Source organism: Aptenodytes patagonicus, chromosome 1, assembly GCF_965638725.1.
Source record: "Aptenodytes patagonicus chromosome 1, bAptPat1.pri.cur, whole genome shotgun sequence".
NCBI lineage: Eukaryota > Metazoa > Chordata > Aves > Sphenisciformes > Spheniscidae > Aptenodytes > Aptenodytes patagonicus.
The window spans coordinates 52,403,493-52,417,436 of record NC_134949.1 but is presented as its reverse complement, the minus strand read 5'-3'; the positions used below and the strand labels follow the sequence as shown (position 1 = coordinate 52,417,436).

Below are 13,944 nucleotides of genomic sequence, written 5' to 3'. Positions count from 1 at the left end.
ATAAGCCGTATATTCCTAGTTCATGACAGCATCCTGCCTGTGACTTGCCTGCAGTGACGTGTATTGACTAGTTCTTAACATCTGACCTGAGAAAAAGCAAAGCAAGTAGGTGGAATAAACTTGCTGCAGCATGAGGCAGGAATTACCCCAGCGGCAGATACCGATCTGGCCTCGAGGCCCGGTTCCACGAGCACGCAGCGCTGGGTTTCTGTCGGCTCCAGAGAGACAGAGCTCCCGACTTCAAGTGTACGGTGTATTTTTACCTGTTATCAGATCAGTCCTTCAACAGCCGACTGTGCTGTAATCAACCTCTACACGTGCATATAATCTGCTTGCAACAGGATTACTCTTCCACTAAGCTGTTAGTTAATGATAGCCGTCTTCCAACTTTCAGTTGAAAATCACGCCGAGCAGCGCAGGCTCAGCAGCGTGCTGCGGGGGGCTGGCACCGCACTCCTGGTGTGGCCAGGACTGGCTGATAGCTCTTATTTTAACCAAACCAAACCTCAGGAAATGTTTCCATCGCTTCTGCCAAGGTTAATTAAAACACAGAACTTGATTACAAGCTCTTGCTTTTCTAGTCTAGGTTTCTAAAGTGAGACATGTAAATTACAATATGTTACATAGGATTTCGAAAGCTAACAAAAAGAGGGTTGCGTGATCTTTGGTGTCTGTCAAGGCGGGTGGCATGCTGGCACTACGGCCTGAGATGCAGACGATTTCATCCTTCCTCTGGTCTCCAGCCCAACCCAGCTCTCTTGTTCTTCTTCCTGTTGTCTCTGTAGCCCCTGGGGCCAGGATGATGCTCTTTATTCATACGCCTCCATACCGCGGGGATCTGGGACGTGACTACGCCTTCTCAGTGCTACTGTCTATACAGTAGTAACAAAGCAAATACGCTTAATTTAGCACTTAATTCAAGCTAACTTGATAAGTCCTTAAGTTTGGCTGCATTTTCTTGAATTAACCAATTCTGTTCAAGTCTCTTGCTGTTCCAGTCATGTGGTAATTTCAAACTAATGATGAAACATCAAAATAAGTTTAATTACACAGCAGTGTGGCTTCAAAGGGAAGACTTTCCAGATACATCAATATATCAAGGTAAATTGTGTCGAAGGAAACTGCAGATTTCAGTGATGCTCTACATAGGCTGTAAGGGTGTATAGGTGTAGGTGTATGGGAGTTGCTGTCACCTTACAAGCATCGAAGGAGAGGTTTTTACCAGTTAATAAGTATCTACATGTTCTGTGAGGGAGTATGCACGTAGTCGTGTCCAGCAGTGTCAGAACAGCACTCACCTCTGTGCCTAGGAAGATCACGCTAAGGCACGTGCTATGCTAAGGCACATGGAGGACAGGGAGGTGATTCAAGACAGCCAGCATGGCTTCACCAAGGGCAAGTCCTGCCTGACCAACCTAGTGGCCTTCTGTGATGGAGTGACTACATCAGCGGACATGAGAAGGGCTACCGATGTCGTCTATCTGGACCTCTGTAAGGCCTTTGACATGATCCCCTACAACATCCTTCTCTCTGAACTGGAGAGGTATGGATTTGATGGGTGGACTGTCCGGTGGGTGAGGAATTGGTTAGATGGTCGCATCCAGAGGGTAGTGGTCAACGGCTCAATGTCCAGATGGAGATTGGTGACGAGTGGCGTCCCACAGGGGTCCGTATTGGGACCGGTACTGTTTAATATCTTCATCAATGACATAGACAGTGGGATCGAGTGCACCCTCAGCAAGTTTGCAGATGACACCAAGCTGAGTGGTGTGGTCGACACGCCAGAGGGACGGGATGCCATCCAGAGGGACCTGGACAAGCTCGAGAAGTGGGCCCGTGTGAACCTCATGAGGTTTAACAAGGCCAAGGGCAGGGTCCTGCACCTGGGTCAGGGCAACCCCCAGTATCAATACAGGCTGGGGGATGAAGGGATTGAGAGCAGCCCTGCCGAGAAGGACTTGGGGGTACTGGTGGATGAAAAGCTGGACATGAGCCAGCAATGTGCGCTCACAGCCCAGAAGGCCAATCGTATCCTGGGCTGCACCAAAAGAAGCGTGGCCAGCAGGTCGAGGGAGGTGATTCTGCCCCTCTGCTCTGCTCTGGTGAGACCCCACCTGGAGTACTGCGTCCAGCTCTGGAGCCCTCAGCATAAGAAAGACACGGACCTGTTGGAGCGGGTCCAGAAGAGGGCCACAAAAATGATCAGGGGGATGGAACACCTCTCCTATGAAGAAAGGCTGAGAGAGTTGGGGTTGTTCAGCCTAGAGAAGAGAAGGCTCTGGGGAGACCTTATTGCAGCCTCTCAGTACTTAAAGGGGGCTTATAAGAAAGATGGGGACAAACTTTTTAGCAGGGCCTGTTGCGACAGGACAAGGGGGAATGGCTTTAAACTAAAGGGGGGTAGATTTAGACTAGATATAAGGAAGAAATTGTTTACGCTGAGGGTGGTGAAACACTGGCACAGGTTGCCCAGTGAGGTGGTGGATGCCCCCTCCCTGGAACAATTCAGGGTCAGGTCAGACGGGGCTCTGAGCAACCTGATCTAGTTGAAGATGTCCCTGCTCATGGCAGGGGGGTTGGACTAGATGACCTTTAGAGGTCCCTTCCAACCCAAACCATTCTATGATTCTATGAACAGGCTCCTGGTTCGTTAAGGGAGGGACCATACTTTCCCATAGGCTTGTCAGGGGCTTAGTTGGACTGTGGACATGGATAGATCCCATCCTGGTCCTTGTACTTCTACAAATACTAGTACTAAAGAACTATAGGCAGTGCCAAATATAGTGCTATTGTGAAAAGCCACACACGCCTGAAAGAAATATAGGAGCCTGCTCTCCTCCGTGCAAGCCAGCAGGCAAGGGTGCAGAGCTGCCCTGGCCTCTAGCTGCTGGCGGGATGTAGACTGCTTTAACAATGACCAAATGTTCTTCCGACTCCCAGTGTGAATGACCAGGTGAAGGCAAAAGCAACTTGTGAAGCAGCTCCATCTCTTTCCTCCATTCCCTGACTAGCTGCATGGATTGTGGGCTGGCTTGTGCAGGCAGCCTGGGGAGAGCTCTGCCCCAACGCCTACGCAGGATGACCCAGCAATTCTCGGTGGGGTTGGCTGGGCTTCGACTGTGGTGGTTGTTTCCTATTTGGCTGTTAAAATAAAGCTTTATGCTCTACAGACGTGTCATTGTGGCCTTTGCCTGAATCACACATAATCTATAGAAGGCTGTCTGGGTCTCTCAGAAGGGACAGAGCCAAGGCCACTCTTCACTTTCAGTTCCCGCAGGGGGTGGCCAGCCTATGTCCATACAAGCTCATTCCAGACCATGGCTCAGACACTTCCCTCTCAAATGAAATGTCTGGGCTGTTTTTAACCATGTGTGCAAAACTAAGGCCCAATAGGGATAAATGAGTTCATCTGAAACACAAATAAGGAGTCCTAGGGCTCCATGCTCAGCTGTCCCACTGGAGGTAGAAGGCCTTACTATCCCAGTAAGGACTGTATCTGAGCAAAGCACATTAGCTAAAGCCCAGCCCTGGAGTTGGGCAGTCAGTTTCCCTGAAGGTTCAGAGACTAACACAGGGTCCCTGTCTAGCAGCAGCCCGCTCCTCTGTTAGTGTTGGTTCTCCATAGCAGTCGGGGGGTTCACTCCAGGGGTGTCCCTGCATTCTTCAGCTGCTCGGATGGCCATCAACTTCTCGTGCATCTTGCCAATCAGCTGATCAGCATAATTTCTTCTGTGACTTACTGAATCAGCTGTTTTGCAGCAGCTACAGCTGGAGCTGCTAATACCATCCCCACCATCCTCTTCTTAAGCCTCGAGTGACTGCTGCAGCTGAGTGCTACGGCCATCGCGGTTTACTTAATAACTTTTGTATTTACCACATCTCTATAAAACTTTGAGATTTTTACTCTCCCAGTACGCATGAGAGAGAGGGGACAATGCTGCCTTTCTCCTGTTACATACAGAGAGGTCGTGCTCAGAGGTATGAAGTAACTTGGTTGAGGACAAATGGATAATTTGCAGAAGAACTGGAAATGGAGCCTTCAGGTTCAGAGTGCCCTCATTGTAAATACAACTATGCCCTGTCTTTCTGAGTGAGAAGTAGCTCATTAAGACAGAAGGATAAACCTGCACCTACCTTACTGTGTGAGACCCAAACTGGTCTTGGTCTTCCCAGAGTCCATGTTCCACCACTCTCCTTGCTGGTCCCTGACTGGTCTGCCCTCTCTTCCTAAAGCTCTGAGAGCTCAGTTACCTACTCTTACTGGGGTCCAGCATTTATTTCTGTTTCCTTCATATAATATGTGCGTGCTTGCTGCAGTAGACACTGCCCTGTAGGTTCTGACTGTGTTGCCAAGGGTTTAAAGAGGGTACAAGTAAGTAGGCCTCTCTTTAAAAGTGCCTGCTAACTGCCATATTTTCTTAAACTATTTGAAAAGCTCCAGATCGATGTGAGGAGATGCTCCCCAATGTCTCTGCCACATGTGCGCTTTCAGAAATGAAACCTGTGCATTGGAAAGACCTACCTGGAACAGAGTGTTTGGTCCCTGCAGCCTGGCAGGACTCAGAGGAGCAACAGGGCTGAGGCTGCTCCAGAAATGAATGCTAGACAGCAGCGGGCTTGGGGTCAGCAATAATCCATTTGGGGTCTGCAAGACAAAAAAACACCCCATGATGCATGCCTCGGGAGTTACAGCTCCATACAGTAGTCACAACCCCTAAAGACTTACTTACACTTCACCTACCGGCTCTTTTTCCCACTGAATTCAGACATACAGCAAGCCGAGTATCCTGGCGGGCAGCAGCTGCCCATCCAGCCCTGCATCCTGTCTCCACAGTGGTCAATACTGGTTACCTGCACATTTAATATTCCTTCATATGCAAATTGATTTCATTTCTATTGCGATTTGCTTAAGGAGAGACACAGTTACTGTTTATTTGAACCACGCTAATGCGACTGTATAAAATACCATGCGTGCCCCAATGTCTGTAAACACAACCTAGTCTCCTTCAGAGTAATTTTTTACCTTTTGAAGGGCAGCAATTGCTTGAACTGACTGCAGTTTTTGAAGCATTAATGCAATTGCGTGTGGAGCCAAAAGACCCACTGCCAGCCTTTGAAGTTTACTCCTCTGATGGTGCCTGTTCAAAATGGAAGAAGTTTCAAGAAACTGGCAGTGCACAGGCTGACGCAGCGAGAGGCAGGGGTATGGGTTGGGTGCCCAGAGGGATGGTGGAGAGCACAGCTAATTGTTTGAAAAGAACCAAAATGGCAAGAACTAGGAATCCAAGGCTTTTCCCAACTTGGAGGTGGCTCCTTCCAGTGCCATGGCGCACAAGGATTGCTGGGAATGCTCTCAGCACTTCTAAAGCACAATTGGAGGGGAGGTAGAGTTAAAGCACATGCAAATCTCCATTCAAAGGAAGAATCACATGAATTATTCTGTATCCAGAGTAACTTTTATCTTTCCAAAAAAGAACATGAAAGCGATGTGACAGTTTTGAACACAGTATTTGGCATAATGAGTTAATCTCACCAGTAACCTTGATGCCAATTATCAAAATCAGTCCTATTTAGCAAAGCACTTCATGGAATTTGAGTGCACACTTAGCAAGTAAGTACATGTTTCGCTGTGTAGGACAAGTGCCTCAGTGCTCTGCTGAACTGGGGCATCAGTTTGTCCAGAGTTTAAAATATGTAAAGAGAAGACAGAAGATAAGGAGTATCTCCCCCTAGTAACCAGTACATCATGCATTCTGGTACCTGCTAGCTTTCCACCAGGCCAGAAATATAAACTCCCACATATGGCAATTGCAACCAGGGGTCTCACTTAAAAACTGCTTACACCACGGGCTGTCACATCCTGTTGCCAGGACTCTGCGGCGAGCAGGCTCAGAAAGGCAGGTACCACAGGTCATGTGGATTTTGAAATATGACGGACATATTTGCAAAGCAGTGCCTGAGGGATCAGCTGTGGTGTTTGAGGCTCTGTGCAAACGCACAGGAATACAGACCTGCTCTGACGTGCTTGCACTGGAGTTCACAACAGGGTCAAACAATTAGTTTAACACCAGCAGAAGAGATGGGAGAGACAAGGAGCAGCAAACATTAAGGTCCTCCCAGTGATTCTGTCCCAAGGCGTCTGAAAGGCTGTTTAATACAAAGAGCTTGGCTGCTCTTGAAGGGGACGATTTCTCTAAGGAATCTCAAAAGAAGCAGGGTTCATGGAGAAATGTGAAGGGAAAGGACAGTGCCATCTCCTTTGTGCTGAAGAAGATGGATCAGAAACACCAAACCCCGTGGAAGAAACCACAGTTATGTCCCAAGGAGTAATAAACACGTGGTATTGCTGGGAAAGTACCGATGAGGTCAGGGTTTGGATATATTTGGATGACAACAAAAGGGGCTAAGAGTGGGTGGAGGCCTGGCAAGGAGAAAACTTCTGTCTTGATCTCATCAAGTGTCAGCTCTTGTCAAGACATCTGAGAAAAAATACTTGACAAGCAGGCATTTGTGAATGGCTCCTTCACAAACACCCTCTTCCCAGGACCACAGTGCTTTCACAGGACAGGAAAACAGCAGTACCAGTGAGCGCACCTTTCCTGTGCCACATTACAAGCTGATGCTCCACAGACAGGCAGCTATTGATGGGGATTTACGAGACTGACAAAGAACACACTGAATTAGGTCAGGATAAATACTCAGAGATCTATTTACACAAGAGCCTACTAACGTTAAAACCAAAGATGTAAGCAGCAAGACCCAACACCATTCGACTAAGGACACAGCATTGTGTCAGCCGTACTAAGAGCTCCAATGAGCTATGCCTCGATTCTTTATTTTTTCTCTAAGAAGCTGCAGATATCCAGAACTGAAAATGCAGTTCTTGAGAGGGTCTTTTGAAAATAATGAAGAAAACTTGGAGGTGTTTGTTCCTACCTAGATACAGCCAGAGCAAGTCTTCAGAGAGAGAGGAGATTTGAAACTGAGCTGTCCTCCATTCATCTCTGGAAGCATGTTAACATGCCTAACAACAGTGCTAAGCAAAAGCTCATGTCCTCTGATGATCAGAGCACTAATGTCTCCAAGTTCTGCCAGAGCCAAGAGCCAGCCAAAGCAAGCCTCCAAATCTGTTAATATTTAATGCAAAAAGAGCACAGGGCCTCCCAGGCTTGTTCTCAGTATCGCCATCAGCCAAGCATCAAAACCACCAGAGGAAACGTGTAAACAACACCACAGCACAGGCTATCCTTAAATTACACACAGAAATTGATGTGTCACTTCATTTTCTGCCCTCATACAGCTGTACATCTGGTATTAGACGTGGAACCCAGTGGGAAGTTCCTACTTAAAAAATGTCATTATAATCTAAGCATAGGAACAGTTTAAATAGAAATAATTCATTGCACAGAGAGGATTATGTTAAGCAACAATGCTCATGGCTCCTGACTTCTCTGACAAAGAATGCATGTAAGTACAATCTTTCTTGTCACTTCTAGCTGTCAGATAACGGACAAGTGCTGTCACACGTACATTACTTCCCAGGTCATTAGGCACGTGCTGGAGCCTGGATGGTGTATGTGGATGCAATACAGACCATGCACGTGCTGGCTGCAGGCACACTACTTTGTCCATGAGGAAACAGCATGTTGTAAATGTTACAAATGCTAAAGTAGAGGCCTGAAGAAAAAGAGTGAGTCACAATTATATATCCACATTGGCCAAGGGACAGCCAACAAAAATAACAAGCGTAAGTAATCTGTAAAAGAAGCAAGTACTGAACAAAATCTAAATATCTCTCTTTGAAGCTAACCAAATGGAAAGCTGACATGTCTCTACCAAAGTATGGTGCTGTATGCACTGAAATCTTCAAACCCATTTTTCTGTTCTGAAATTGCTTGTACACATCACGTGCCCTTTCTCAGGGCTCCACCCAAGGGTATTCCTCATGACTAGCAGGTACAATGGAAAGCCATCTGAAATACCCTCTCAGGCAGCAGGACCTTCTCTGAACCTACATCACTCCTGGAGCAACTGGTGTCTGACATCCTGTTCTGCCCCTGCCCCATGGCAGCAGGTGTCTACCACTGGGATCTGATAAATCAGAGATCATTTGAGATACGATGCATGCTCTTCCTAGGATAATGGCATGAACTGCAGATTTCCAGCCTAAATTATGGCTTTAGTTATTTTGCATTGTGGTATTACAGTTATCTGAACACAGTTGTTACACAGTTTTTATTTTATATTCACTAGGTCAAGTATTTAGGATGCAAGATGCTTCTTATCCACACTAGAAATAGAAGGCTAAAAGAGAGGAAAAGCAGCTATGTTGCTGTATAGCCGAAAGTTTAAATAAATGGACCCAGGAACTACCCTACATGGATGCCATCCGCCTCTTCTGTGATAAGATAACCTGTAAAAAAAGATTTGTGATGGCATTAAGCTGGATAAGAGTCATCACGGCCTTAGCTAGCCATCCTGCTAAAGGAGGGCCACAATCACCAACCTAATTCCCTTCTACGTCTTTCAGGGGCAGTAAGTACACCAGTTTATAGATGAATGAGAAAATTAAATGTTCAAAGAAATAATTACAGAATGAGGAAAGAAATCTCTGCTCATACTGAGTTTTGGGGCAGCAGTAGATTAAAGCGAGCTCGTAATAACTCATGCTGTCATTGTGTCTGGTTGGCATCTGATATGATTTATTTGTCAGATTTGCTCCCTATGAGCAAAATACTTACTGTGGTTATACCACAGTTAGAGGTTATAAGAGTCTGTCAATGCACCTCAATTTTGGTTTGCCACACTTCTGTTCTTCCTGCCAAACATAACTTCACTTAAAGGCTTTATGATGTCAAAAATGACAGATAACGGCCCACAAAATCCTCTTTCTTTGCGACACAACTTCACATCTCAGCAGCTTACAGGTGTGTCTGAACTGCAATGGCTTTGCACAAACTTGCTCTGCAGCCAGCTGAAAAGCTCAATAAAAGCAAGAGCTGTGCTGGCCGAGAGCACTTGCCGACAGTCTCACCTCTGCCAGGCCTTCATGCCGTGCAGGCACACGATGCTGCCCGGGCCAGCTCAAAGACCTCTAACACCTGGCTGCACTGCAGGCATCATCTGTGCAAAACCTCTTCCAACAGGGAAGAGGTAAGGGGATTCTGGATACAATGTGACCCCCACACAGCTTGAAGTAAATGAGAGCTTGTAACACACACCTTTGTATTTATTTATTTACTGTTCAGTTTGTTTCATTTAGTACTAGTATTTGCATCAACTTTTATTTCAGGGGGGGATGTTAGGGGGTGTCCCCCATTGGGATAATTTTACTCTCGGATTTTTTGCCTAATTTTGCAGTGGTAGCGTAAGACAAAACTCACCAGTGAACACACCAGGTCATTATCTACGTGATTTTCCTCTCCTCCTCTGAACTGCTAGATTTTTTTCATAGACTTGCTTGAAAATAAGAACTCACTATTGACATTACCACAAACGTGATTAAAAAGAACAAAATAACCTACTGGTTATTCAGTAGGTCTGTGCTGAAAGGAAGCTCTGGCAGGTACTCTATGGATCTGTAAAACTCTGGAAATCAAAACTGGTTTAAGAGCCTTGTCTTAGAAACCACTCCATTTGCTCCATATTCAAAGACTAATGAAAAGGTCACACTGTTTGAATGGATGCAACATCTAGCAGAGAAATCTAACCAAGCATCCCACAATGCACATGCTCAAGTCGTGACCTACAAAAACCCTGTGTTTTTCTTGTTGGCTTTTTCCTGCTTGTTTTGTAGACCTGGAGGCTGGTTTAAACTGATAAGCGATTCACTCATGTTAACTAGTGGCTGCCCATCTCGTTATCCTTCCAGGCAGTCTGTGAACTGTGATGGCTTTTCCCACACTCATGTGGGAACCCCAGGAGGAACCTACTTTCCACCCTTTCTTCAGACGTCTGCTGTGTGTCCCTCTTCCCCATGTTTTTTTTTCCATCAGATGATGACAGACCCATAGAGCTAACACTCTCGGCCACACAGAGGGAATACCTGGCTAAAGCAAGAGTACAGGAGACAGGCAGGTTTTACCTGTGCAGTGAAGAAAGCTGGAGTCAGGGATCCCGAAGGAAGCGCGGGGCTGTTGAGGGCGATGGAACCGATGTCGGTGCTGGAAAGAACCATAGGTGGGGCAGAGATTTCCAAGCCTTTGGGTTTTTTAGCTTTTGGGGGAAGAGATGGAGATTTTGCCTTGGAGCCTGAGGAGAGGTTCAGAGGCTCAAGGGAATCTGAGTCGTGGCAACTGGACTCAAGGAAGAGGCTCCTGTGTTCTGCAGGGAGGGGTGAGGTGGGAGACAGAGACGGTGACCTGGAGGAAGATGACGATGGAGATGAAATGCTGGCACTGTTGGGTAGCATTAAGGAAGATATTTTAGCTGATACTGATGAGCTGAGAAAAGCAGAGGCAGCTGCTGTTTCGGAAGTGGAAGGCAATGACACCATGGGCCTCATAACTTGTTTGTCTGTTTTGTTTGTCACAAATCTTATAACAGTCCGAACTTCTTCGACTGGTGTGTTTCCTTCTGACTTCTCCTCCAGTTTTTCTGTTTTGATTGGCTTGTAAGGGTCTGGCTGGTTCTGCAGAGAGTTGATAGTGAAAGAGGAGTACAGGCCAGAGTGGATATATTCATTACGGCTTGTGCTTTTCAGTGCTGACAAGCTGTGCTTGTGCTGATCCCTGCTCTCGGAAGGCATCTTACAGTCGCTGTCCTGCAGCAAAAGGCTCTCTCTGCTGATTTCCACAGCATGTGGATCCATTTTTAAAATCTCAGGAAAGGAGACAAACTTGTACACAAATTTTTGTCCGATCACTTTCTTGATGATGTTCTGCAAATACAAAAGCAGATGCTAGAAAGATCAGCATTTTAGAGGCACTGAGTACAGCAAACATAAGGGGGTTCACAAGGGTAGGGGGGCATTGCTCCCTCCTCAAGCTGAGCAGGTCATTTCAGTGGGGCTCCTAACGCTGCTCATCCTTGGCTCATTCCCATATTTGTGCTCAGCCAGGGAGACCATCCCCTGCTCCTCATGGTGCCTAACAAAATTACCATTACTAGGTGATAAAGACTGGGCTGTTTTCCTCTCGCTTCCTCTGAGGTCGCTTGGGAATATTTTCTTTCCAGTGAAAACAATTCTGCTGCCTTGCGGACTCAAGCCATGCCACCATTTGTGTTTCACAACAAAGGCAAACTCCTTCATTTATGCCTCCCTGACACCAACTACCCTGAGTGTGAAATACTCTCAGAATGTCTGCAAGGGACAAAACCACCTCACCCTCCCTGCTCCAGTCATTTACCCTCTCTTCCTGACTGCATGCAGAAGGATTGACCTAGGCTGACGGTGACTGTCCTTCTTTCAACAGTCATGAACTATGTCTGTGACAAATGCAATCACTTGCATGGGTTGGAAAAGTACTTGTGTCCTGCTGCATCCCCTGTACTATCTCCAGGTTTGCATTAGGCTCAGGATGCTCACTGGTGCAGGCAGAAGGTTTTCATGAGTCTAAACTAGCTATTGAAATTAATTATTGAAAAAAATCCCAAACCTCTCAAAGGTTGGTAGAACTATTTATTTTTTTCTTCATATTTGACATAATAAAAGTGTCCCCTTTATGGAAAGAACTGATTCCCTTTGAAATTGAAAACTTTCATGAGGTCCCGTTTCCAGCCCTAGCTCTCTTACTGCAAACCCGGGTATGCTGTCTGCTCTAACACAATGCGCGGTATCCCCAAGGACGCAATGTGAGCTCCTCCACAGAGACACTTTACGGCACCAGGTGCTGGCCTGGCCTAGGAAAAGGACTGGAACATTGACCACCTAAGCCAAGTGCTGTGGAAGACAAGAAGCAGTATTTCCTGACATTTCCATAGTGATTTCTCTCTCCTTGAAGGCCCTGGTGGAGAATTTGTCTTTAAGTCACCTCTGAAAAACCCTTTCCGAGAGCTTCCCTTTAGTGCAGCACGTCTGCTGCACCTCCAGCTGATACTCTGCAAATAGACATTTGCTTTGCTGTACATAGAGGAATGTAAATATTTACAATATTCCTAAAAATCTAATTTGTTTTTCATTCTACCACAGATTCTGAGACCAGTGGAGGAAACATTTGTTAAATTGATTGAAAATGAAAAATAAAAAAAGAAAAAGGAATACAAACATCATCCCTATTTATATATGGGCAGTACCTAGTGCTGGGTGCTCGCAGTGCCCACACTACACCTTTTTTTGTCACAAAAGCAAGGCTCATTTTGGGAAAGAAGAGTCTGCACTTGGGCATTGGAACCTCTTCTGTCTTTCAGCTGAGCTACCACACTCTGTAATTCATCTATCTGAATGTCCTGGCATTTCATTCAGGCACCTTCTTGAATACAAAATTAATCCTACAAAGAGCCCTGGGATGTAGCTTTGCTTCACAGGTCAGGAGCTGTGGCACAAATGGAGAAAGTTGTTTCCCAAGTTGATAATGGGGATCTGTAGCAAGGAGGAGAATTAAATTCAGCAAGCTCAGACTAAAGGCACAGAATTGCCCTCTTCCATGCCGAACTGTACGCACATCTACCCACCTGGCAGATCCTGCAATGCCTATTTTTGCCCTCCAAAAGTTCAGGACATATAGTTAGCCCACAGGATCTCAGTCTGCATGAGCCTTAATTCCCATGGCTTTGGGCTTGGCCTAGATTTTTTTTTTTGGTGCTAATTAGGTGACACATTGGATGGACACACTTCTTCTGCACTCTCAATATTACATCCTTCTTGAAAAGGGCAAAACCTCCAAACTACTCACATACGAAAAGAAACACCCTAACTGGATTTCGTTTTCTTTTTTTAATATATATTTTTTAATTTAAAATAATACCTCCCCTCTGCTCCTGGCAGCTTTGAGTTATTGTTACATCAAGCACTGGCAACTGAGATCCTACTTGGAAAATGTGACTCCCAGCAGAAAAAGATTAAAAGTATTTAAGGGTGGCACTTTTACACTGGTGCAGGCTTGAAACAGGGGAACATTGCTATAAAAAGTATCCGAATGGGCTCGTAAGTTTATACTTCCTCTGTTATTATTAAATATAGTTGTATTTTAAGAAGGTCTCAGTGCGGCTCCTCTGACTCTGTAAGCCTGCAGCAAAGGCCCACTTAACAATGGCTGGAGATGAAAAGGATTCAAGTGCAGATCCCTCAAGCACTTTGCAGGCTTCTCATAAATGTGGAGCCTGAGGAAATCTCCATCAATGTGTAAGAGAAAATAAGGACGCAAATTAATTAAGTGCCTCCAAAATGCCACTGACTTTTCTAAATTTTTTTGACAAATAATTGAAGTGAAGGTAAAAAGCAGCTAATTTTTACCATCACCTCAGTGACCTGTCACAATCATTCTGAGCTGTGGACGATGGTTCAAACCACAGAAGACAGTGACAGGGATCATGACAAGCAGGGGTTTTCCACCCTCAGTTTGAAAGGGCAAAGAAGGCTTCCTTATATTAAGGACTGCATTTGCAGGGAGACTAGACCACTTGCTTGGTAGCAGGACAGTAAGTATATGTGCACATTTAGCCCTTTTTTTTTTTTGTTGCTTGAATTTTCTAGGTAAATTCCCTCGTGAGCAGGCTTGCAATAACTGCTAGTGGCTGCCGGCCAGGGTTGCAGGGAACTCCGGGGCTGCGCTGCCGGGGAAGGCGACTGCTGGGCCAGTGCAGCTGCTGGGGAGGAGAACTGGGCAACCAGGCCAGGAGAAGGGGCTCCAGTCCAACAGCTTAAAAAAAAAAATCTTATCAAGAGGCAGCACTCTCTGACATTTAGGATAAGGTCAGGGAGCTGGGAATGCCCCTCTTCTGTTGGCTTCTTGACTGTTCCTCACTTAAACACTTTACACTTCCTCTCCTCTGTCCCCAGTCTAT

At 46.0% G+C, this 13,944-nt stretch overlaps 1 protein-coding gene across 1 annotated transcript in view; it reads right to left on the bottom strand.

Moving 5' to 3' along the window:
- Window positions 1-13,944, bottom strand: part of ELK3 (ETS transcription factor ELK3) — a 41,091-nt gene that overhangs the window by 2,254 nt on the left and 24,893 nt on the right. The window contains exons 3-4 of the mRNA XM_076335022.1: window positions 10,085-10,879; window positions 4,523-4,645 (exon numbers count right to left, since the gene is read on the bottom strand). Of these exons, the coding sequence (XP_076191137.1) occupies window positions 4,523-4,645; window positions 10,085-10,879 (918 nt within the window). The remainder of the gene's footprint in view (window positions 1-4,522; window positions 4,646-10,084; window positions 10,880-13,944) is intronic.